This window comes from Apium graveolens, chromosome 3 (genome assembly GCF_009905375.1).
Source record: "Apium graveolens cultivar Ventura chromosome 3, ASM990537v1, whole genome shotgun sequence".
Taxonomy (NCBI): domain Eukaryota; kingdom Viridiplantae; phylum Streptophyta; class Magnoliopsida; order Apiales; family Apiaceae; genus Apium; species Apium graveolens.
Window position 1 is genome coordinate 66,159,483 of NC_133649.1, and position 26,037 is coordinate 66,185,519.

Sequence of the window (26,037 nt, forward strand, 5' to 3'; positions counted from 1 at the left end):
TATCCCTGGTCCACTGGGCATCAAGAGCCACCACAAAATCATACATCTTCACCAGGGCATCTCCACCGAGCCGCTCGGATGGGAACCTGTTATTTTTCAAAGCAGTTTTGTACATAGGCATAAACTCCAGGTCCCCACCCCGGACGAAGATGTACTCCTGGTGTCAGCCCCGGAGCGAGTTCAACATAAAGACGGGTGCACTTTTGGCATCAGCAGGAAACCCGCATCCATCTATGTTGAACGTGAACTCAAAAAGGGGAGGTAGGGTGGACTTCTTAATCTTAAAGAGGTAGTGTAAAAGCTTGAAGGTAGAAAGGTACTTCTTCACATGGCAACATGCAAGGAACCAAGAAACCCACTTAACAGAATTCGGGGCCAACTGAGTAAAGGGTATCCCGTAGACATCACGGTATAATGACTTGGTGAATTGGTGAAGGTTGGGCCTCATGCTACGAAGATGCTCTAAGGGAATAGCTACCCAACCTCCCACGGGACGGTGATAAACCCTCTCATGAGGCTCGGGCCACCTCCACTCCATATCATTCCCGAAGTGGAAAACGGCTTTCACTAAGTCATCTATTTGCTGGAAGGTGTATTCCGAAAGGTCGGGATAACGGGGAGCTGGAACATAGCTAGTCCCGAGAGCATTATAAAAAAGTTGATCCATACGGGCCTCATCATAAGGCTCTATGCCCCCAGGCCTATAAACATTAGAAAGGTCCCTAAAATAGTAATCATGGGGGGGACTATTCTCCTGGGTCTGAACAAAATAGTGATCTATATCTACCCAAGACCCGTCTCTTCTACCCAGAGTCTGCCCGGGGTTTAAAAGGAAAGTAGGCAACTCCTCAACTATAGTTTGGCGACGGGGAGGCATATTCTCTGGTTCCAGGGAAGAGTCACTCGAAGAATGGTCGGGGAATCTGAAATGGGGACGGTCGGGTCTACGTTTAAGGTTGGCCAATTGTTTCCTTCTACCCCTCCTAACCATATAACCCCGGAGTCTATGCCATTTCGGTAAGAAAAGAAAAAAGAAAGAAACACAAAAAGCTACTCAAAAACAGTTAACCTTAAATTGAAGTACCAAGGTATGTCATACAATCTAAACATACATATATACGCCTACAACACAAGTTATGAACAGTCACAAAAACAAAAAAAAAACCCAGTTATTTGCATAAGTTAAGCCTCTTATTTGCACACACAGACACCAAAACACAAACCCAGATTCGCTATAAACATTAACTATGTCCATACAAACAAAAATTGTAAATCTAAATAATAAACAGCAGCCTGATTCGATTCACCAAAACTCGAAACAACAAGAGTAAACTGATTCGGATGATTGGACATGCATGCATTCTAAGAACTCACGCTACAAATATTCGTTAAAATAATCACGAGGAAGCAAAGAACGAACAAAAGTTCGAAAACTTACAAGAAAGCAGGAGAAATAAGGCGGCTTCAAAGAAAAAAGCTCCCAAATTTGCCTTGAAGAAAAGTTGCAGAGAATTTGGGTGTTTGTAATTACGTAAAGAAAAAAGAAATGGCAAAGGAGGAGTATTTATAGGCACAAACGAAGTAGAAACCCACTCAACTGCCACACGGTCGTGTCCGTCGGAAGAAGACACGTGGCACAATCCTGAGCATCCAGAAAATTACCACCGCAGTTAATGATTATATTAATGTAATTATTTAACAGGCGCGGTTTTTGAGGAGAAAAAGAGGGGGAAACCGCAACATTTCGTACATATACATCTATATATACATATATATTCCTACAGTAAGCTCAACCGCCACCTGACACTCCGGGAAAAGTGCCAAAGTACTATGCACCTGTCACATCTGCACCCAGCTATCCAAACACAACCCCGGGGACTTGTATCCAACAACACCTCGGGGTTAGGGGCCACAAATCAAAGAAAAAAAATAGAAAATTATTCCAAGTGACAAAAAGCCAAAAGGCCTACCCAAGCACAACCCCGGGGACTTGTATCCAATAACACCCCGGGGTTAGGGGCCACAAATCAAAGAAAAAAAATGAAATTTTTTTCCAAATGACAAAAGCCAAAAGGCCAACCCAAACACAACCCCGGGGACTTGTATCCAACAACACCCCGGGGTTAGGGGCCACAAATCAAAGAAAATAATGAATAAAATTTCCAAGTGACAAAAGCCAAAAGGCCTACCCAAACACAACCCCGGGGACTTGTATCCAACAACACCCCGGGGTTAGGGGCCACAAATCAAAGAAAAAAATGAAAAAAAATTTCAAGTGACAAAAGCCAAAAAGCCTACCCAAACACAACCTCGGGGACTTGTATCCAACAACACTCCGGCGTTAGGGGCCACAAATCAAAGAAAAAAATGAAATTTTTTTCCAAGTGACAAAAGCCAAAAGGCCTACCCAAACACAACCCCAGAGACTTGTATCCAACAACACCTTGGGGTTAGGGGCCACAAATCAAAGAAAAAAATGAATTTTTTTTTCAAGTGACAAAAGCCAAAAGGCCTACCCAAACACAACCCCGGGGACTTGTATCCAACAACACCCCGGGGTTAGGGGCCACAAATCAAAGAAAAAAAATGAAATTTTTTTCCAAGTGACAAAAGCCAAAAAAAGGCCTACCCAGACACAACCCCGGGGACTTGTATCCAACAACACCCCGGGGTTAGGGGCCACAAATCAAAGAAAAAAAATGAAAAATGTTTCCAAGTGACAAAAGCCAAAAGGCCTACCCAAACACAACCCCGGGGACTTGTATCCAACAACACCCCGGCGTTAGGTGCCACAAATCAAAGAAAAAATGAAAAAAATTTCCAAGTGATAAAAGCCAAAAGGCCTACCCAAACACAACCCCGTGGACTTGTATCCAACAACACCCTGGGGTTAGGGGCCACAAATCAAAGGAAAAATGAAAAAAATTTCTGAATCACGCAGCTCATAACACACGCCCCGAAAAAGAAGACTACTCCTCCATCCGGGAAAACCCGCATAAGGGACTAGGAGACAAATGATAGGCCATAAATAACCAAGCCCAAATAAAGGAGCGGAAGCCTAGAAAGAGAACACCCCAGGCCCAAACTGGGGTGGTCCCCGGTGCCACGTGGCACAGGACAAAAGAGTCAACTGTCTCATGTTACCCAAAATGGAACAACTGCATCCCAGCCGTCCATGTGCAAAGATCCCAAGGCAACACTGGTGGAAGAAGGACACCTGACCCCGTAGTCCCTCCAAGCCGTCCAATCACTCACCAACCAAGAATAATCAAAGGCTAGGATGAAGAGGTACAAACCCCAAAAACCCTAAATCTTGGGACCTATAAAAGGCCCCAAAAAGAGGGTTTTAGGGGTTGAAAAACATTTGACTGCTACACACCTATACACAGACCACTATACATATTTTGAATAGCTCTTTCTTCACTTTTCTTCTTCTTCAAGAAACCCCATTCTTATTCTCACGTCGGAGTTACCGCGGGAAACAACCCCCCTCCGGTTCTGTTTTGCAGAGTCCCCTACCCAGCAGGTTAACCGCACGCCGGCTGCCACGTGGACAGGGCTCTAGTACACGTGAGAGAGGAGAAGGCCCGGGAAGAAACATAGTTATCAAGACCTGGTTTCCTTTGTTACAGTGATTGGTTTATAAAACAAGGGGCCTGGTTTTTCTAATATATTCAAACAAATATACTCGTGAATGTCTATGCACGTAATTGCAAAAATAAAAAGGAGTTCAAGTGTCTCTTTGAGCCTGTATCATTTTTACAAAATACTAATATTGTAAACAAACAAGGGAACATGTAAAGAACAGAAAACACCGGCCTCCTCAGTTTTCTTTTCTGGAGCAACTGTTACCAGCCAAACAGGTACGCAAATTATTCCAATTTTCTACACTTCCTTACACTAGTTGCCTGGTTCATGTTGTTTAGCAGTATTGTGCTTGAACTGTACTCAGATGTATATAGATGTATGTGTATATAGTTGTATCATGATTATATGTGGTGTTTATGGAAGATTTGTTTTTTTTTTTGTGAATACACTAATGAAGATGAGTACAGTCACGTTTGTGTTTATGGCTTTTTAGGGCTCTTATTTGAAATAAATACCTGGAAAATGGTAATGGATGTATTATGCATGTACGGACTCGTGGTTATATGGATTTTTATATGTGAGTTTGTATGTGTTTATGCATATCTACTATTTGTAACCAGATGAATGTTGTCTTGAGTTGATAATGGTCCATAGATGCTGTGTTTGCACAGGTTTATATGTTTAAGTGTGTGCCTGTAAAGTTGATAGGTGTCTAGGGTTTGTGGTTAATTACAAAAGAGACTGTGGTAAAGACCCATAGAAGATAGAAAGAGGTATACATTTTTGACTTGGATAAATTAATAAATTGTGATTTGGTGGATTACGATATAAGCTATATGTGTGTTTTTAGCCAGGGAAGGTGTGTGGGCTAGAAAGCAAATAGCTACAAACATATGATATAAGTTTTGTATGTGTTGTTTAACGCAAGAGATCTTATGTATTTGATGGGTGATTATTCCTGGTTATTTTTGAGAAATTATATGGAGTTTGTGAGACGATGGGTATGAGGTATATTAGGTATTAGGTACAAGGTATCGGGTGTTGGGTATTAAGTATTACTCCCTCTGTCCCATTGATTTGTTTTTTATCAGGTATAAGTGTACGTGGAGAGAAATTTTGAAAATTTATATGGAAAAATATGCAAGTAGTAAAACATTCTTAATTATTAAATATGAGGTAAATAAAAGTAATAATTTTTCCAGGATAAAATTCTTTTTTTAAAATTTGATCTAATGCTCAAGGGAGGTTTAAAATAATGGGAATAAAATGTGTTATGTGAGTTTGATGTGAAGAGAAATTAGTGTAAAAGAAATTGGTGGGAATGGATATTGTGACAAAATAGAGTATGATCGGGTATTTTTTTATTATTGCGTGTGTTGTGTGTGTTTAAGCAGGCTTATAGTATACATGAAAAAAGATAGAGAAGGTTGTTAAACCTTGAATGGTTTAACTTGTTGCCTGCGTGGTATAATAACTTTGTATTTATTCTTACTTCATCTTCTTGCTATAGTATTTGTTGGTAGTTGTTTTTTTTGTTATATTGATAATATTTTTGACTGCTGGTTGTGATTTGGTGACAGATGGCTGGGGGAAGTTCAACGGGAGGTAATAGGACAAAGACTATAGTGAGCTTGTTAAACACAGAGGGGACTTGGTCGGATAGTAATACTCTCTTTCCAGAAGCTCCTGCTAGTATTGATCAAGAGGCTTATTTTTCTAGTATGGATGAATTATATCGGAGACCGCATTTCACATCCTCCTCAGTTGAAAAAAGATGCGTTGGATGCTAAGTGGGGGAAATTCGAACACTTAAAATATCCAACCTCTTTTGAAAGTTCCAAGTGGGAGGATGTTCTTTCTAAGGCATTTCAAATCGGAGGTGATTACTCCTGGAGGACCCCTACCCCCCACGAGAGGTTGTTAGAAGATTCCATGGAGAGGATTAGACTACAGGAGGTAGACCTGAAGGCTGTTCAAAAGTAGTTAGCTGAAGTTCCATCTCCGGCGGATGTGGTTCGGGATTACAAAGTCACTTTGAGGTACCAGCAGGATTTAGAGGATCACATAGCGGTGTTCAAGAAGAGTCAGGATTTCAGGAGAGCCATTGGTGCCGAGAGTCAGAAGATAACACCACTTGTTTTGGAATGTTGTCGAGAGTTTCTTATGGACGACCTCAGTTGACCGGGAGATAACTTTGAGACCTTCTTTCGGGAGTGGATGAGAGTCCGACAGGGGACACAGCCTTGACATACTTCTCCTGCATGTGTAGTATTATTACGTAGTTTTCTTTCAAGTTAGGTTGTTTTAGTACCTATATTTTGCTATTCATTTTTGTTTTGTATTGGAAATTCATGTTGTATTGCAACTTGGGTAATTCGTAGTACTAGTATTTAAGGCGAATTTGATTACAGTGTGTCGTTCCCTCATTGGATGATACAATGTCTTAAGTGTCTTAGAAATTAATGTGACTTTTTTCTATCATAATGTGACTTATGTTTAAACGGTTGTAAGCATGATAATGTGTTTGAGACACTAATAGTTTTTTGTTTCTGAGTTATTACTAAATGCTTTGAGCCTGATTGAATTTTAATAAGGTAAATAATACATTTCTAATTGTCTGAGGTATGGTATTATGTCTGAGATTTTTGAAGCTGTGTTAATTCTGAGGCAACAGTGCTCTTATTTTGACTCATCTAAACAATATAAACAAAAGAAAAACATTTCATTCATGAAAACCAATTATATAAATATCTTAATTTGAAATCATTGAAATGGTAATATGTTATGAAGGCTCATAGAATTACGCTCTCCATATTTAATTATAGTAGTACTTGTGACATTTTTGCTTCAATTGTAATACTTGCGGAGCTTATCGCCATGCCAGGTGTTGTGACTTCGGTTCCCTCCAATCTTTCTAGCTTATAAGACCCTGGGCGCAACACCTTTTTTACTTTATATGGACCTTCCCATTTAGGCATAAGTTTTCCCGTGTGTCGCGGGTCAGATGCTTTGGTTGCACGAAGTACATATTCTCCCTCATCAAATTTCCTGATTCTTGTCATTTTTGCAAAGAAATCTTTGGTTTTTTCCTTATATTTATCCATTCTTTCCATGACTTTATTTCTTATTTTATCAAGAAGTTCAATATTATCTCGAAGTCCTTCAACGTTGGCCTCCTCATCAAAGTTTAGGACTCGGTGAGATGGTGAACCCACTTCAACTGGAAGAAGGGCTTCCGTGCCGAACGCCAGCTTGAATGGAGTTTCCTTTGTGCTACTTCTAGAAGATGTGCGATAAGCCCAAAGCATATTTGGAAATTCTTCTGGCCATTTCTTTTTGGATGCTTTGAGTCATTTTTTAGACCTCGCACAATAGTGCGGTTTGTGACCTCCACTTGCCCATTACTTTGGGGGTGGCAAACTGAAGCTTTCGTGTGCTTCACTCCTCTATCAGATAAGAACCTCACAAACTTTAACCCAATGAATTGGGTTCCATTGTCTGAAACCATCACATTCGGAATTCCAAACCTTGTGCTTATGTTCTCGTTCATAAATTTGATAGCATCTTCTTGAGTGATAGTTCTTAGAGCCTTGGCTTCAACCCATATAGTCATGTAGTCAATTGCAACTATCACGTATTGGAGCTCATTCTTGGCCTTGGGGAACGGTCCCATCATATCGCTCCCCCACATGGCAAAAGGAATGGGGGAGGGAATTGAAGATGGCAATGCGAGCGCTTCCTTTGGCACATTACTGAAAAGATGACATTGTGTGCACTTCTTTGTGAATGCCTTGCAGTCCTTGGATAGAGTTGGCCAGAAATATCCTTGCCTTCAAATTTTATGGGCAAGGGCTTTTCTTCCCATATGATTTCCCTAAATTCCTTCATGTACTTCCCTCATACAATATAGAGCCTCATCTGGGTCTATGCACTTAAGGATGGGGGAGTCGAAAGTTCTCTTATAGAGGGTATCTTTCTCAATGAAGTATTTTGCTGCCTGAGAACGAAGTTTCTTGGCCTCGGTGGGATCTTTAGGTAAAATACCTTCCTTCAAATAGTCGATGATAGGTGTCATCCAAGTTACATCAGCGATACAAATTTCCATAATTTGCTGACCTTCTATTGCTGGTATTTTCAGCTCTTCAAAGTAGACCGAACCTTCTAACTGATCCTTTTCCAACTCTATCAGCTTTGAAAGTAAGTCTGTCATTGTATTATCCTCTCTATCCACTTGAACAAGTGTGTGGGTGGAAAAAAAGGCAAGAAGGGACTTAACCAAGGCGTGATACTTGGTGAGAGTGATGTCCTTTGTAGCATAGTCTCCCGTAGTTTGCCTTACCATAATTTGGGAGTCACTAAAAATTGAAAGGTGTTGAACTTGGAGGCTTCTTGCTAAGTTCAGACCTGCTATCAATGCTTCAAACTCCGCCTGATTGTTGGTAGATTTAAAGGTGAATCTGATTGCTTGCATCACTTGAAAGCCTTCGGGGCTAATCAAAATGAGTCCTGCTCTGCTCCTTATTAAGGTGGAAGAACCATCCACAAAGAGTTTCCATGTCGGATTAGGTGAAGAAATTGGTTCCGGTGTAGGTGGCATCTTCAGAAGAAGGTATTTTATCATGACTACCGAAAGAACATTCAATGATAAAATCTGATAAGGCTTGAGTTTTAATGCCCTTTCTCGGCTCATAAGAGATGGAAAATTGACTTAACTCCACCGGCTAATTAATCAACCTTCCTGATTAGTCGGGCTTATGTAAGAGTTTCTTTAAATTCTGATTAGTAATGACCCTAATCTCCCTACCTTGAAAGTAATGCCTTAACTTTCAACTCGCTGTGACGAAGGCATATGCAAACTTTTCTACCAGAGGGTACCGAGTTTCGGTGTCCTTCAATACTTGGCTAACATAATAAACTGGTTTTTGACATCCTTCATCTTCCTTAATTAGGACTGCCCCTACTGCTGCATTAGTAGCTGACAAGTAAATGGCCAAGGGTGCGGATGGAGCCACTGTTGTTACCAATGGTGGAGAGATAAGGTATTCCTTTAATCCATCGAAAGCGATTTGACATTCACGAGTCCATTTAATCATTTTCGTTGTCGTTGCTCCCCTTAAAGTATCAAAGAAAGGCAAACATCTTTCTGCCAACTTAGATATGAACCTTCTTAGTGCCGCCAACCTTCCCATGAGTTTTTGCACGTCACAGATTATTTTTGGAGGGTGCATGTCCAATATTGCATGAATCTTTTCAGGGTTGGCTTCTATTCCTCTTTGACTGACCAAGAAACCTAAGAACTTACCTGCCTCCAAGGCAAAGGTACACTTGTCCGGGTTAAGTTTCATGTTTGTGCTCGTAACTTCTCGAAACATTCCTTCAAGTCCATTAGGTGAGTACCCATAAGTAAGGATTTGACAATCATGTCATATACATATACTTTCATATTCCTTCCTAGTTGTCCCACAAAAATCTTGATCATCATTCGCTGGTATGTTGCACCAGCATTGATAAGGCCGAAAGGCTCGACCTTATGACAATAAACTCCACGATGAGTAATGAATGATGTTTTTTCTCTATCTTCTGGTGCTAGCTTAATTTGATTATAGCCTGAGAATGCATCCATAAAACTTAACATGAGGTGACTTGCAGTAGCATCAATGAGTTGATCAATGTTTAGCAGAGGATAAGGGTCTTTTGGACATGCTGCATTGAGGTCCGTATAATCAACACAAACCCTCCATTTTCCATTGGCTTTCTTTACCAGAACAATATTTGCCACCCACTTGGGATAAGTGACTTCACAAATTAGATCTGTATCTAACATTTTATCTATTTCCTCATCGATTGCCTTTTGCCTTTCAGGAGCAAAATTTCTTTTTTTTTGTATTTTTGGAATGACATCCTTATGTACATTCAACTTGTGCATTGCAACTGATTCGTCTATCCCGGGCTTCTCCGTTGGACTCCAAGCAAATATGTCAGCATGTTATCTCAATAACTTTGTTAATCCTTATTTGAACACTGAATCAAGTCCAGCTCCAATACTAATATGTTTTATTACATCTCCCGGCATAAGTTCAATCTTTTCAGTTTCCACAACGGGGGTCACCGTCGGCTCCTTGTCTTTCTGTAAACATTTCTTCAAGGTTGGATCCATTATTTGCTCTAGATCTCCAGCCAATTTGTCCTCCATGTTTTCCACTACTTGGAAATCTCTCTTCCTTTTCCTTTAATATTGCTGATATTCAAAATGCCTTCTTCTTTTTTCTCTCCTCCGATGAGCCATTTTTGCATTCCTCATGTTACTTGGATCCGTTTATGCCGAATTGAGAGCAGAGCCATGACAGTATGTTGAGGCCTCCTTATCTCCTTTAATTTCCCCTATACCATTCGTGATGGGGAACTTCATTTTTAGGTGTGTCGTGGAGGTTATGGCCCTCAATAGGGTTAAAGTCGGCCTTCACAAGATCATGTTGTAGGAAGAGGGTATGTTGACAACGTAAAGCTTTATGCGGTAAAATACTTGTTTTGGGGCTGTTTCAAAGAGTATGGGCAACCTCACTATTCCCACTACGGGGGCTGCATTATGTCCAAAACCATATAACGGTGCTTCCTCATAGCATTCTTCGAACTTATCTTCCAACCTTAACCTTTCCTAAAAATGAGTGAAGATTATATCCACCGATTGTCAATCAGTACCTTCTTTACCACATTGTTTCGAGTCTCCACGGTGACAACTAAAGCATCAGTGTTGTAAGGATTGACCCCCTCCTGATCAACATTCGAGAATGTGATAACATCGCCAACCATAACCCTCTGTGATATCACCAAAATCTCTTGCGTCTCAGGAGTTCGTAGAGGGGATTGTGTGCCTCCGAAAACCACATTGACAACGTTATTTCCATTTGTTGCGTGGGAAGTAGAAGGTGCACTTAAGTTGCTTTCATTAGCAATTTGTCGAGGAAGGTACTGGTTGATAAGTCCTTGGCGGACCAACTTCTCTAGGAAGTGTTTAAGGGAGAGGCAGTTCTCTGTGGTATGCCCATGGGTGGCGTGATACTCGCAATGTTTTTTCACGTCCTGATCTCCAAGGGCTGTCCAAAGTTGAGTGGGTGCTTGGTAGAAGGGCTTGTTATGTATTTCTCATAAAATACTTGCTCGAGGCATGCTCAAGGAAGTCCACTCAGGCTCAGGTCTTCTCATTATTCTTGATGGAGGAGGATGTGATGCTCTTGGCCTATCGAAGGTAGGATTCTGCCTCCGAACGACAGGTCCGTGAGTGGTTTGTACTTGGTGCTCAAAGTTGAGCCTTCTATTATGGTGGAAAGTTAAACGTTCCTTTTGGAAGTGATGCTTCTGCTGAGGAGGGTTCCTTGTTTTCTTCATCACTCTCATTGCCTCCATCTCCGTGATAAAGTGAGAGGCTAACTCATAATCCCTTGCCAAAGTGGTTGGTTTTGTTCCATTAGTTTACATATGTATTTCTCACAATCATATGGATCGAGTCCCCTTCTCAAATGCACTAAGGCTTCTGTCTCATTGACCGTTCCTACCTTTTTCACAGCCTCCTTGAACCTGGCAAGATAATTCTCCAGTGTTTCTTCACTTCTTTGAGTAATGGTTTCAAGAAAAATAGTGTGTACCTCATGTGGTTGGTTTGCTTTGAATTTGTTCAGAAAAACTTTATTGAAATCATTTCATGTGTCAATAGATCTCGTAGAAAGCCTACAAAACCACCTTTGGGCACTCCCTCTTAAGGTGGAAGCAAAGAATCTGTAACATGCTAGGTCTCGATACCCGTAAAAAAGTGATAGTTGGTCAAAGTAACTTAGGTGTTCCTCCGGGTCCCCGCTTCCATCATACGAGTCTAAGTTATGATGCTTTAAATGTGTCTTCCTTCTTTCATCTTCAAGCCTCTTGGTGAAGGGTGACTCACCAGGACTTTCGGAAGTTTCTCCTTCAACCTTACATTTTATCTCCATAAGAGTTTTGAGTAACTCTTGCTGGGAACTACCCCCACCGCCCACCGGAGTTGGCTCGAGAGACCTTTCCCTTTCTTTCTCTTTGTAGTATTCTTCTTCTAACCTTCTTTTTTCTTTCTCGTATTCAGCCTTCTTAACTTCAAGTTCACGCCTAAGATCTCGTTTACTACGATTTTCCTTCCATATCTCAGGGCGGTGATGAGACTTCTCATAACGTTCATGTTGAGTTTCTTGTGATGAACCAAGGCGGGAAAAGACGGATTTTGTGGTCCTTGGTCTCTTGGTAACATTGATAGCACTATGCGCCTCCTCTTCATGTGGTGGTTCTTTTCTTCCTTTAGACAAATGAGGGTCATTTTGTTGGTTTTGGAGGCTAGCAGCAATATTGAGAAGGAAGTCCACTTGATTAGGAGCGAAAGTAGTGAGGTCCAAGTTAAGAGGAGGGTTTCCCTCCCCGGGAAAAATCCTTTGAAAGGCGGGCACACTATGGCGAGAGGTGTCGGGTATGACCTCATGATGAGTTTCGTGAAACTGCTCTTCATTTTGGTTCAGGTTGTTTGTGTCTTCCGTGTTCTTAACTTGTAACTTGTTGATTTGGATGGTCCCATTGAGGTGACTTATGACTGAAAATCTCTTGATTCTTTGGATTTGAGTGATTTGATGGAATCAACTTAATACCCAAGCTCCAAAAGTTACTTATATTCTGGAAATGATGGAGGGTTTTTAAAAGAAACAAGACCCCTCCTTCTAACGCCAAATGATATACTCCTTACGCCACTCTACCAAACCTTCCCTCTTCCGGTGGTACTTGGACGAAGGTGTGATGTAGCTGTTGGTGGGACTCTGCAAAATAATGCCTGACCGGGGTGGTGGCCGTCAGGCACCTTCGGCGTGAGAGTAAGTAACTGGTGGTGGAGAATAACAAAGAACAATAATCGAAAAATAAATGCTTGGTGTCTAAGTGTTATTATGTCAGAGTGATATGAATGCTAGAGTGTTGAGAGTAAATGTGAGAATCTGAATCCCCCATGCTTATGAGTTATAATGATATTTATAATATTTGGTGTTACCTCCTGGTCCATAGGTTTGCTCATTTTTTGGTGACAGATATGACATGATGACATGTCTCTTTTTATGACTTGCTGTTAGACACTATTTTCCATTGAAGTTTCCTCTTATCCGGAAGTACTGAAGAATGGAATGACCTTAGTCCCAGAGACAAAAGTTTGCTGGAAGGAGGGTAACATCCTTGGTCCGGAAGATGATATGCTGGAGGAAGAGGGCATCATTGATCCGGAAGGTAAATCTTTATCTTGATTAACATTTATTAGTCAACTTTGTAGATATGACTACTCCTAAACCGAGCTCTGAGCCGTAACCGAGCTATGATACAATATAACTCTTCGAAATTTCTGATATTATTGTATCTAATATCTTGCACTTTTCTGTAAAATAGTTGTAGAGAGAGCAAACTTAACTGTCCGTATATGAGTTCTCAGAACATGGAGATAAATTGCTCTAGTAAATAATGGAAGCTCGAAAGTATGTCGTTTGAATTGGTGAGCTAGCTTACTGAGAAAGTGAGAATAAAGAAGTTACAATGAAGAATGCCCGTTAACATGCAGTTTCATCATCGGTTCTAATATTATCTATGTTATTTAGTTTTTACTACAGGCAACAGTTGGCCTTATTTGATGTACATGTTATTTGTCTGTTCGTTGCATATTGTTACAATGCGTGATGTAGTTATCACCACAACTAATATTTCCCGAGTAGGCTTAGCTAGCCTTGTGCAACAGCTGACATAATTTTCTGGAATGTGCAATGGAGATCCTAAATTGAAATTAAAAGCTGCGTGTCTCTGGTGTGCATCAATTGGTGACGTGAGTTCCCAAAATGAAATCTAAAGCTGCAATAGTATTATTTTTGTTGATGATCGTCTTCGGAACTGTCAATTTTCTTAAATTCTGATACTGTACTAGTGCTGGTCTTTGCCCCCTGTTTTCTTAAACACCTGCAACGCGTCTTCTATTATCTTTCTTACATATGTTAAATTATGAGTATTGAGGCTGACCAAAATATTGCACCTTTGTATTGAGCATCCCAGGTATGTTATGTTGCTGATATATTTGGATTATCGATCATTCCATACTAAGCATAAGTTTTGAATCTGTAGAGCCAATGTTTAGAATTACTAGAATGAAAAGGAAACGAACTGACTTATAATAAGACTTTTACAGTTAAGATCATAATTTTTTGCTTGCCAAGTATAATCCAAAGTTTTCTTCTTTTTTGCAAACTTATGATCAAGATTTTGGCATATAGTTAGATAATTCTTGGTTTCATACAACTAATAAAAGTGTTTTCAGGAATCCAATAATTAGTTAATTCTTCGTTTTATACAAATAATAAAAGTATTCTCGGGAATCCAATCGGAATCCCAAGTGTTGTTTCTCTGAATCCATGGTAATTGCATGCACAAATGTTTATCAAACTCCGACAAATATGACCTACAGTATACGGGTTGGTACTACTAAGCAGAGTAAACAACCAAATACTTCTGCCATGCTATCAAGTATCAACCAACCACCTCAATGAACCTACTCTTATCAAAACCTTGATTCCTAAGTGTAAATGGAGCATGGCGCGGATTGTGTTGCTTAAAGCTATTAGTAATGGGGACACTTCACACCTTTTAGGAGACACCTAAATGGAAGGTATCATGAAACATAACAGTCCAACAAGAAATGCCAACAGAGGAAAGTTAATAGTAAGAAAGAATTTGGATTTAGCAGAAAACATGTTGTAGACATGTTTGCTTTTGAAGGTAAAATGATTTGAAAGTAGAACATTGCAGGGAACAATTCCAGGCCTTCAGATCCTACACAAAAAGTTTGAGATTTTCTTTATCATGCTAAAGAGCATAAAGTTAAAACAAGCACCGCTAGAAGCATATAAATTTTTTCCACCACAAAAAAGTGCCTTATATAATGCATTGAATCTTATGTATATTTCATTGGATTAAACCTAACTTTCTTATACATACAGATTCTGAGATCAGATATCAGACACTTGGGACCCCCTTTACGATCCACCTTCCGCAGATGATATAAACCAAACAAAAGAAAGGTTAGGGTAGCTAAAAGGTGCACTTGGTTTATGGATATTCTAATGCATTATAATAATTCAGGTAGTATATCCTTTTCCTTAAAACAGGATGAAATGCGAACATTCGTGGCAGAAACTATATTTAGTGGCAAACAATTGACTGGAGGAAATTGTTTGTTAAGGTTCATTAGCTATCTTATATCAACACTGTTATTTGCTGATGCATTTAGAATATTCTGATTGTCAGATTCCTGTATTTCATGAGGCTGACCCCGAGCAATGGTGAGGGACAATGAAGGATTATACGAGTACCATCGCGACCAGAACAGATAGTTGAAGAAGTTTACAAGGCTAAGAGCAGCTAGAAGCCAATAGAAGAGATCTAACTTATCTTTGTTAAGGTCATTGTCGCTGAGCCAACCACCACCAGAATAGCTTGAAGTAATTTTATTGACCAAAGAGACTAAAAGAGAACTTAAATAGAAACCGAACGAGTATGAGCAGTATGTCATGGCTGTTAAAAATGATTTCATTCCATCCAAAGATTGGCTGTAGAAGAACTCAATAAGTCCTACTGCGGTGAACATCTCAGATAATCCGAAAATAAGAAACTGTGGGGCAATCCAAAAGATGGTTAGAGTTTCATTCATTAGAGCGGATTCTCGTCTCTTGTTCTCTACTAATGCAGCTGAAACCATTGAGAAAGTTGCTATAAACAGACCTATCCCAACTCTTTGTAGAGAGGTAATTCCAGAATCTGTCCTTGTTATTCTTCGCGCCATTGGAACAAATACTGTTTCATAAAGGGGGACAAGAAATATGAGCATGATATATGGAATAGCTTGAAGAGACGCAGGTGGGATTTGGAAGTTTTTGGTGACATGTTTATCCATGGAAATTCCTTGCTGGACTGAGAATGTTTGTAGTTGAGCCAAAATAGTGTTGAAGATGATGGTGCAGGCGAATATAGGTACCACGGAGATGAGTATTTTCACTTGTTCAACTTGCGATACAGTGCATAGTCTCCATGGGCTTTCCCTCATCTGATTTCCATCTTCATTTTTGATGCAAGCCTTGTCCAAGAACCTACATATATGCAAACAAAATTGTTTGTAGAAAAATTATATACATTTTATATGCTGAATGCACCTGAATCATTCAGAATATCATAAAGTTTTTTGTTGACCGATCTACTCTTGCCACTCGCACTTTTTTGCTGATGAAGTGCTACATACAATGTACTTAATTAAGATAGTAAGTAAGCTATGTGTGGCATGTAATTATGTCCCACAATTTTCTAATTGTTTCATTAACTTAATGTGTTTGAGCGTGTACACATACTCTACCTGAACTTTTCTGTATGCATAAGAGTGCTGATAGTTGGCGATGTGACAGAAACGCGTTGGAGCATGATGGTTTGGCTTCCATATAGCCTATCCGCATTTGAAGGACTGATCTGCTTTCTCTTTGTGATTGCAGCTACAAACACCTTCAAGAGAAGATCATGTGACAGAAATTGGTAAAAAACGTCGAGCTGAAACTTTTTAAAATAAAAATGTTGGTCACGAAGTTATAAAAGAAATCGTAGTCCTACATAAATTTTGGGTTGTGACGTTATAATACAAGTCTAATATGGACTAGATAGCTCGTAATCAGAGTAATATTCATCTAATGAATATAGTTTATAATATATACTTGTGCAATAGGTGTGAAAATGCTTCCTCGAGGCCGACTGTTTCTATAAAGAAAAGTTCCTGATACTAAGCAAATCAATCCCACTGTCATTGCAGCTGCAGAGACTCCAAAACCAACAACCATACCCGAATGTGTTTGCACCCAAACGAGAACAGTGAGTGCGACAAGCTCACCCATGCAAAATGCAAAATAGGCACAATTGAAGTATGTCGAGAGCTTTTTGGATTGCTTAAATTCTTGTTTTCTGAATTGATCAGCTCCAAGTGAGATAATATTTGGCTTCAAACATCCACTACCTAAAGCTACCAAATACAAGGCCAAAAAGAATATCAAAGCCTTGTAGCCCTTTGCTTCTAAACATTGAGATGAGGCACTAGATAACATATTGCACTTGGGTGGCTTCAGTTGAGGAAAATGAGCTTGCACTGAAAGTAATATAAAACCCTGCAAATTAAACAATTAAATACAGGGCAAGAACCTAGTGGTTTCAAAATACATAAATAGATAAGCAATAAGTTTCACAGAAAGCTATTGGCTTACGAAGAGCTCTATGAATCCAAAAATTAGCATAGTGGCAAAGCTACCAAGATAAGAATCTGAAAGGAAACCACCAACAAGGGAAAGTAGAAAAACAGTCCCTACGAAGTTTGTTACTATATTGGCTGCCTTAGACAATGGATAGTGCATGTCATTGAAAACATAAGTTATAAGATTGTTCCCAACTGCAGCAATTGCCATCATCTCAAATGCCTGAAGGCCTGCATGAATTAACGACAAACGTTACTATACATCATCATGTAAAATGTTTAACATTCATTTTGCAAAACATAGCAAAACAGATAAAATGATATAGTTTAAGAAACGGAATGAGATCGAAATTGACCAAGGACAAAAACTGCAGCAGACATGCCACCATGTTTGTTAGACTTGAAGGGACTTCCTCTCCAATCAATAGAAGTATCTCCTGATTCTTCTTGTAAATCCTTCATTATCCCTTCTCCGTCCATTATATGTTTGACAAAATAGTCTCTTGTCAATCTCTCTCTCTCTATATATATAGCTCTCAGCTAGCCTGGTTATGCTTAGTACTGTGATCACTTGCACAAAGGCTTATTTAGTGAAGAATCTTAGACAAAGGTACAGGCAGTATTTATAATGTACTCTGGGATCTAATTTGCACTACATTTTATTTTTCTCTTGGGGAAGTTGACTTGTATGAAATAGTGGCCAGGCCACAAAGCTAAAATTCAGCTTGTCATTTAGGCCACATAATCGAATTCATGAGAAGAGAAGAAAAAGAATAGTGACAAGTCACTATCCTTTATCTGGACAATTCTACCATTACATCGATGAGTTGATACTTTGCAGGTGACTGTAGCTTTGTGGCTTCATGGTTCAAGGGGGCAAAACAATGATGTCGAGCTTTTACGATTTTCTTAGATCCGGTGCTTGTCGTATTATCCAAAACCAAAAAGGTTCTTAGACATAACAAATTATGGAATGTAATTAACTTGTTGTGAAGTACGTGGTTAACGTCAAGTAAAATCTAGTTAAGTCACCTCAATGAGGCACAACTCGCGCTAACTAGTTCCGAAATTACTCAAACGAGAATTTAACTCAAATTCTTTAACTCTGCTTTCTCATCATTTAGTCCATCACTCCTTGGGAATATTTGGCACCATGCTGGTAGCCTAACTTGCGACGCCCCAACTACGCTCTGGTCACAAACAGTGGATGATGTCGGGCAACAAACGGTAGCTACGAATTGAGGAAAGCATAATGAGCAATATTGGTTATGGAGCCGAATGTCTGGGGTCATGGTTATCCCACTGCTACTTCCCATTATGAAAATTAACTTATGGTAAACTTGGCTTTTGTCTGTTACAGTGTTTTGACCCCCACTCACCCTCCCCCATTACGATCGTCTGCTCACAGTTATGCCTGTGCGCGCAACATCATCTAATACAAATTATAATACGCATCATCTCTCTGAAATAGATAAGTATGCTACCGACGAAATGTCCCGTATATGATACATAGTACATACTATAATATGAACTTGTATAATGTATACTTCTTTACTAGTAATTTAGCACGTTTTCATGTTTCATCTCCAACAATGCTTCACTATAAATATGTTTGTGAATTTGTTATAAAATATAACTTAAGATTAAAACTTAGAGAATCGATGGAATGAGATTTGAATTCTTCGAGAATGTCTCATGTTATTATGATCCACAAATTTCAAAAGAAATCTCTTCATTTTTTCCCACAATTTTTCTTCCACAATTATATGATACTTTCTTTGTGGCAATAAATATTTGAAGATCGCAAACATATTCATTTACAGATGTTTAACCATGCATAAAAACCTAAATACAAAATATTGCTGTATTAAATAAAAAATATGAAAATTTTGACTTCTACAAATTTATAAAATCAAATCTATTGCAAATGAACAACAAATGCTTGATGCAGTGATTGAGCTCTTGTCCCTTTTGCGGGAGGTCAAGAGTTTGATTACCGGTGCGTGAGCACGTGTATAATTAATTAGCAAAAAAAATCAGTAGTCCTTTGACTATGGTGACAGAGGTTTGATCATAGGTTTGTTATGCAAATGAACAAATATTTGGCATTATGCATTATCTAAAGCACACAACTATTCCGAGCGAAATCTGAAAGGTGCCTGATCCTTCACATGTATTGTGCCATATGCTTACCTTACTCGAAGAGCTTTTTACCAAAACAAGGCAAAATCAGCCGTTTTCAAAAGACTTCTGGACAAGGGACTGACTCACTTCTCATTTCCTAGATCATCAAAGTAAAAGATCATACTAAAGAAAGCAATATTTTTAGCAGACTAAATTATTTTCTTTTGTTTTCATCAGCCTTGGCCGTTTAGAATGGATAATCTCAAAAACTTACTTTTCGTACAAGTCATCTCTCAAGGCCTATAAATCTTCGTAATCTGAAAACAAGTATTTTTCATCTTTAGGAATTTCAATTTAAGAAGAAACAGAAAGATGGTGACAGATTACGATAGACGTGTGTGGGTGATGGTGCTGATGTTAGTTCTGGAGTGCTCCATTAAAATCGAGTTAGTAGGAGCTTCACCACAGGTTTCAGCAATGTTTGTGTTTGGAGATTCAATTGTTGATACTGGCAATAACAATTTTCTTAATTCTATTGCCAAAGCAAATTACTGGCCTTATGGTTGTGATTCTCCATCAAGGTTTCCTTCCGGCAGATTCTCTAATGGCAAAACTGTCGTCGATTTTATGGGTAATATTAACTTGGTAGCTAACTATTTTCATATAACAGAAAATTACTACAAAATATACTGACAAACTGCTTTCATAGCTACATACTGTCAAAGCAAGTTACCATCCTTACTCCACAAGAAGCTGGTCCGCTCAAATATGTGAACCTATCATTTTTTTACTATGTTCTTTATATCAGAAACTAGTACTTACATGCCAACAATTATCAATATCAGTCAATCCATAAGTGCAAGTGCATACATGAGTTTTTTTACCACTTCAAACTTTTAGACCTACTACAAAAGATTGAGTTATTGCATTATCAGTACTTTTTGTTGCAACAACTTGAACTATTTCCCCATTTTCTATTCTGTAATTTGTGTACCAATAGCGGAACATAAAAGTTCAACTTAACATATAAGTTGTATAATGGTTTTGCTGCAGGAGACATGCTTGGGATCCCAGCGCCTCCACCCTTCGCAGATCCAGCAACAACTGGTCCTCGCATCGGTGGAGGAGTCAGTTATGCTTCTGCAGCCTCAGGCATCTTAGATGACACTGGAAGACACTATGTAATATTACCCTTTAATTTTTGGCAATCAGATTTTGTTAGATAATCCAAAGTTACATCTATATATCTGTCCACCGTCTTAATATAGATTATGAATATCAAAACTGTATGTCCATCGATCATTTCTAATAAAATGGATGACATACTTGCAGGGAGACCGCTTCACATTGAGCCAACAAGTAGTGAATTTTGAGACGACACTAGACCAGCTTCGAAGAATGATGACACCGGCCAACCTCACTCGATACCTTTCAAAAGCTGTAGCATTTATGGTGTTCGGTAGTAATGACTACATCAATAATTACCTCATGCCTTCCATGTATCCTTCCAGATATCAGTACAGCCCCCCTGACTTTGCCAACCTCCTTCTTAACCACTATGCTCGGCAAATTGTTGTAAGCAAAACTACTTAATCATTTATTCTCACTATTCTAGCCTGTAGTTTAGCTAAGTTCATTGCTATAAATTTTAAAATTTTAATTTGCAGGCACTTAATAGTGTAGGGTTACGTAAATTCTTCCTGGCAGGAGTTCCACCTCTTGGATGCATCCCAAACCAATTGGCCACTGGGCAAGCTCCACCAGGAAGGTGTTTGGATGAGGTTAATAACATGCTTGGCACATTTAATGAGGGTCTTCGTGCGCTAGCCAGCTCACTAAACAGAGATCATCCCGGTTCAGTTTTTGTATATGGCAACACCTATGGTGTAGTTGGTGACATGCTCAACAATCCACCTAGATTTGGTAATATTCGAGTTAGTACTCTGTTCGTGACAACTAATTTGACACAAATTTCTTTTCAGAAAATCATTTGATGATATTTTGTGTGCATGAACACAGGATTTCGTGTGGTAAATGAGAGCTGTTGTGGATCAGGACTAAATCAAGGACAGATAACTTGCATGCCTCTTCAGGCTCCATGTTTCAATAGGAACTCGTATCTGTTCTGGGATGCCTATCATACAACTGAATCTGCAAATTATGTGATGGCTCAGAGGGCTTATAGTGGACCACCATCAGATTGCTTTCCCATAAATATCCAACAAATGGCTTCGATTAACCTTTAAAAACTTCCTTCACCCAGTTTGTCAAAAACTGAAAAGTAATAATTATGACAGTAATAATCACCTGAGGTTTCATTCCTAGATGAAACTAGCTATAATATGAATAAACTTTTGTATTCGTTGATAATAATGCCAAACTACCTTGAGAGCGTCTGCTAGTCTTAAATTGAAATTTTGAGCAGGGTGATCACTTTTTTTACTCCAAGAGACTCTTAGCGGCTCTTAATTTCACTAAGAGTCTCTTCTATCTCCTCACTTTTAAGAGCTTCTTCCCCACTCTTAAATAATATTATATTATATATTCTTGAAAACAATCTCTTTTTCTCTCCACTATGCATTCAACTTTTATTTAATAATAAAAAATTAATTAAGAGTTCATATGAAGAGGGGATAATAACACACGTTAACTAATATAAGCTAATATTATATATTATATTTAGAGCAGAGACGAGGAGAGGAGTGTATTGTAGATGCTCTGAATGCTTGATTCATTAACTTGGATCGGAAAGACAGAGAGAGTTCCGGACTCTAATATCTAAAAGCTGTTTCGGTAACAGCACCTTTCAGCTAGACAAACTTCAAAACAGTCTTGATCATTTATATGATTTCAACAGTGCTGGTATCAACCTACTTTCACTTTCAACGTAGTCTCTTTAATCAGATACTATATAGGAGTAGTATAAACCTAGCTATTTAACTTTCAACTTGAATGTTTCTATTATAATACTATTATTACCAAATACTATATGCTTTTCACAACAGTTTTCCACATCATTTTATTAAGCAGATTGTTAACAAAATGCCAGACGAGCTCACGCATGCTTAGTTGCTTACTAGTTCTAGCGTTTACTAGATTTAAAAAGGTTTGTCAAGTGAAGATCTACGTAGTTTACATTAAGGAGCATTTGAAAGTTATAGTCAAAACTCTAAATCTAGATACATAAAAAGGCCTCACACGCTGCAAATATTCAAATTACAGATAAATGTTATATGGATTTGGCAAAAAAATTGTTTCCCCCTTTCAACTAAAATAAACTGTAACTATACCATAAGCTTCTCTAATCTTTTTCAGAGCCAAACTCATCCTGCACGTCCTCAAATTTCTTTAAAATCTCCAACTTGGCAAATGGAGACGTGATCGCATGATGCATACATATCAGTTTGTTGTCTAAATTGCAGGGATCACATAAAGATCAGATTTGGGTGGGTGGCCATTAATGTACTCATGAACTATTCCAAGCTTTCTTCACTGCAAACACCTTCTATCTTTTATTGTTTGAAAAATAGATAGAATACATATATGCAGTCACCCCCTTAGTGATGATTATTAAATAAGCATTACATCTTTCATGCAGTTGTGCTGGTACCTTGACGCTAGGTGCTAAGTTCAGCCAGCTCTCAGGGAAGTAAAGGCTTACATCAAACTAAATATGTTGTATAATCGTTGAGGTACTCATAGAAACTTGGTATTTATCTAGTGAATTAATTAAATCATGAATATGTGAAAATTGCAATCCAATCTTTAAGAACTAATATAATCTGGGGAAAACTTTTAGATAAAATGGTCTAATATAGTGCAGATAATCAAACTGACGTAATTAAGAAGCCAACATGATTCACGGTCCCAACCAAACCAAAATAAAATTTGATCACGTACTAAGCCACCATCTTCTGAATGTTTTCTAAGATCCTCAACCTTTCTTTGTTGGCTTTGTCCAGCATGTATAGATATATGAATTCTGTGGTGCTCACAGTAACTCCTCTTGCCTCCAAGTACTTGCCGAATTCCTCTTTCAACTTCTCGCTGAGATCGCTGGGATTGAAGTTGATTTCATGTCAGAACAGATGATCAGTATGAAGGAAAAAATGATAATCATATTAAAAATAATTATGCATACCTCATATGGACTCCATCACCACTTCCGTCCTCAAGGTGGTCGTTCGCGCTGTAAACAGTGATTCCCTCTGGACGTGCACCACATTTCAACTCAACTTTCGTTAGATTGGAATTCAAACAACTTACAGCAACAGTTAGATCCATACAAAATGGGCTGGACTTCTTTTCCTTGTAGTCATTGCATTCCCTGCTCGAAAATATAGTAGGATTCTCGACTCGGACAATCACATGTTCGCCTTCATACTCTCGGCTCAAAACTATAAAATCGCCCGCATATTTGCTTTCAAACTTAAAAGGAAAATCAACCGGAATAACCGCATCCTGCAATAAAATCCCCCAAAATTTTATAAATCACTACTGATTGACTGGTGTTCATTGTTGTTAATCACTACCACGAGCTGGGGAGGTTAAGGTACTAAAGCTTATCATTTGGCACCTAATCCAACATGAAAAATGAAAATTTCTCAACTAGTGATAATTTTTACACAGAAAACACTAGTACTGATAATATCTCTTTGAATCCAAAAATAATTAATCGGTAAGTGTTTCTATATTTAATAAAAATGCTCCATCTAACAGTACTAATTTAACTCAATAAAAAAGCAAAGGTACTACATAAATCTTAGAATGAATAAGGGTAGGAATAAGGGTAGGAAAAGAGAATTGATTTAATAATATTCATGTACTAATGTAAAGTATGCAATATCAGGAACGGTTCTGGGACCGAACATTTCTCTATACAATTTTTGATATAATAATCAATACTTATGATCGCTATCCCAACTAAAAAGGTTAAAATATAAACATATGAAAAGAATTTTAATGAAATCTATGCGAATAAAAAAACATACCGGGGCAGAGAGTTCCATAAATTCTTTAGCAAGCAATATCTCTGCTTCGATTCCCTTGAGAAGTTCTTCATTTTCCTTGCTTTTTGGAAGCGACTTATCATCCTCAGGTTCAGCCAAAGCGTCGTCGCTTTCAGAATCATCATCACTGCTGCTGTCATCAGAAAGTGAATCATTGTCGCTGGATTTGTTCTTGTCATCCGTTTCAGAAAGTGAATCATCACTGCTGTTGTTGTCGCTGTCTGAAGACAACTTGTCATCACTGCTGTCATCGCTGCTATCATCACTGCTGTTGCTATCGCTTTCAGAATCCTTACTATCATCGTTGGTATCATCATCGGTCTTATCGCTTTCAGAATCCTGACCTTCATCGTTGCTACACTCAATAGCTATGCCTTTCAGGGAAGAGTCAACGTCTATGCCTTTATGCACCGACTCCGACTCATGGATGCCTTCATCTTTAACAAGTGACACCTCCTCTTTGACAGCAGAAAGAGGTTTTCTGTATGAATTACTAAGCAATTCAATGTCTCTTTGAAGTGATTGGACTTGTGCTATGAGATTTGTCACAAGTGATTCATCCAAAGCCGGCTGCTTAGCATCATTGACAAGTGACTCATTATCCTTGGAACTCAGAGACGGAGATGAACTGAATTCACGAAACGCAGGCACCGAAGCACCAGGAAGAATCAGATTCCCGTAAAATCGATTTCCGCCGCCGACAATACGAGAAGCTGACCTACGAAGGACGGTTGATAGAGCCATTTTTTCTTAGGGTTTAAGAACAAATAGGGTTTTTAAGATACAAGTCAAAAAACAAAATGAGTATATGGATTTATATACTAGTTGTTTGCGACTCGAGGACTCCTATCGTAACTTAACAAACCTTGGTAACCAAGCAATATCCAAATTTGTGATTATCAATTAACCTTTTAGTGACTTATCATTTTTTATTTATAATGTAAAAAGGAAATTTAATATCAATAATAAGAAATAAATCAATTAATTATCATAATCAGCCATTTAGGTTACCTAACTTACTTTGACACTTCCTCTAGTCATTCTACTTGTGCTTTTTACCCCTCGTAATTAGTGGAGAACTTTTTGCTAGAGGCCCGGTTGAGGAAAAATTTAGGCTTATAATTTACTAATTACATATAATAATTTTTTTAATACGTCATAGTATTAATCAGGCTAACTTAAATCCCGTACGATGCACGATTTTCGTTAATATTTAAATAAAATTTATTTATTCAATAATATATTAATTTTAATATAATTATATAAATATATAATAATTTAGATTTATAATAGAAATAATAAAATAATTAAGAAGGAGCGGTAATCGTAGGTTCATAGGGTATGCTTGGGTCGTATTTTAACGGGATAAAGAGAGTATATCTGGTAATTTAGCAATTTAGTAGTTTAGTATAGAGATAAAAATATCTTTTTCTATTTTTAATAGATAAAATAAGTGGATAACCGTTAGTACCAAAATATTCCCCATTCCAGTTATTATATTATATTATAAATTACAGTTCATCTGTTTCATTTTTTTTAATTTAATAAAATTATTTTGCGCACCCTTACCAAAGTTTCTTAACCGCCTATATATTATGCAAGGACCTAATCAGGTAAAATATCAATTAAAGTTTTGTGTATTCAAATATAAAGAAACTTTAGAAAAAATGTCATTAGAAGCTCAGTCTTATTCTTCTTCTGTTTAATATAATTGTACCGATTTTAAGTTCTAACTACATCCCCTCATTTATCATGTTTATTGTGGTTTGTTTTATATTCGAGAATATGTAGGCCGATTATAATATTTGCACGCCAACTATAAAACCAACCGTTTCATCTTGATCGGTTTTATGTTTGACATGTGAACAAAATCGTTATCATTTTATATCGTACTACAGTTATAATCGATCATATAAGAAATGGTTGATTTTAACCCCATATTTTTAGCGGCTAGTTATGTACGATTATCGATTTTAACAGGGTTTTTTAGTGAATAGCATAAAT

At 38.2% G+C, this 26,037-nt stretch overlaps 5 protein-coding genes across 5 annotated transcripts; 1 reads left to right on the forward strand and 4 right to left on the reverse strand.

Moving 5' to 3' along the window:
* Positions 1–1,050: 1,050 nt before the first annotated feature.
* LOC141714291 (uncharacterized) lies at positions 1,051–7,261 on the reverse strand. The gene is made up of 3 exons (XM_074517819.1): positions 6,987–7,261; positions 6,420–6,867; positions 1,051–1,122 (listed from the first exon to the last, which is right to left on the reverse strand). Exons 1-3 carry the CDS (start codon positions 7,259–7,261, stop codon positions 1,051–1,053), a joined length of 795 nt encoding a protein of 264 aa, XP_074373920.1.
* A 201-nt stretch (positions 7,262–7,462) lies between these two features.
* Positions 7,463–8,209, reverse strand: LOC141714292 (uncharacterized). The gene has a single exon (XM_074517820.1). It carries the CDS (start codon positions 8,207–8,209, stop codon positions 7,463–7,465), a length of 747 nt encoding a protein of 248 aa, XP_074373921.1.
* Positions 8,210–14,025: 5,816 nt separating this feature from the next.
* On the reverse strand, positions 14,026–17,579 carry LOC141712381 (protein NRT1/ PTR FAMILY 4.4-like). The gene is made up of 5 exons (XM_074515301.1): positions 17,257–17,579; positions 16,914–17,131; positions 16,374–16,817; positions 16,025–16,167; positions 14,026–15,764 (listed from the first exon to the last, which is right to left on the reverse strand). The coding sequence occupies exons 1-5, from the start codon at positions 17,378–17,380 to the stop codon at positions 14,870–14,872; spliced, it is 1,824 nt and encodes a 607-aa protein (XP_074371402.1). The 5' UTR covers positions 17,381–17,579; the 3' UTR covers positions 14,026–14,869.
* Positions 17,580–19,346: 1,767 nt separating this feature from the next.
* Positions 19,347–21,416, forward strand: LOC141712380 (GDSL esterase/lipase At1g71250). The gene is made up of 5 exons (XM_074515300.1): positions 19,347–19,655; positions 20,078–20,205; positions 20,357–20,599; positions 20,692–20,947; positions 21,044–21,416. Exons 1-5 carry the CDS (start codon positions 19,397–19,399, stop codon positions 21,268–21,270), a joined length of 1,113 nt encoding a protein of 370 aa, XP_074371401.1. The 5' UTR covers positions 19,347–19,396; the 3' UTR covers positions 21,271–21,416.
* Positions 21,417–22,767: 1,351 nt separating this feature from the next.
* On the reverse strand, positions 22,768–24,806 carry LOC141710751 (uncharacterized). The gene is made up of 3 exons (XM_074513286.1): positions 24,016–24,806; positions 23,166–23,485; positions 22,768–23,080 (listed from the first exon to the last, which is right to left on the reverse strand). Exons 1-3 carry the CDS (start codon positions 24,775–24,777, stop codon positions 22,924–22,926), a joined length of 1,239 nt encoding a protein of 412 aa, XP_074369387.1. The 5' UTR covers positions 24,778–24,806; the 3' UTR covers positions 22,768–22,923.
* Positions 24,807–26,037: the final 1,231 nt, after the last annotated feature.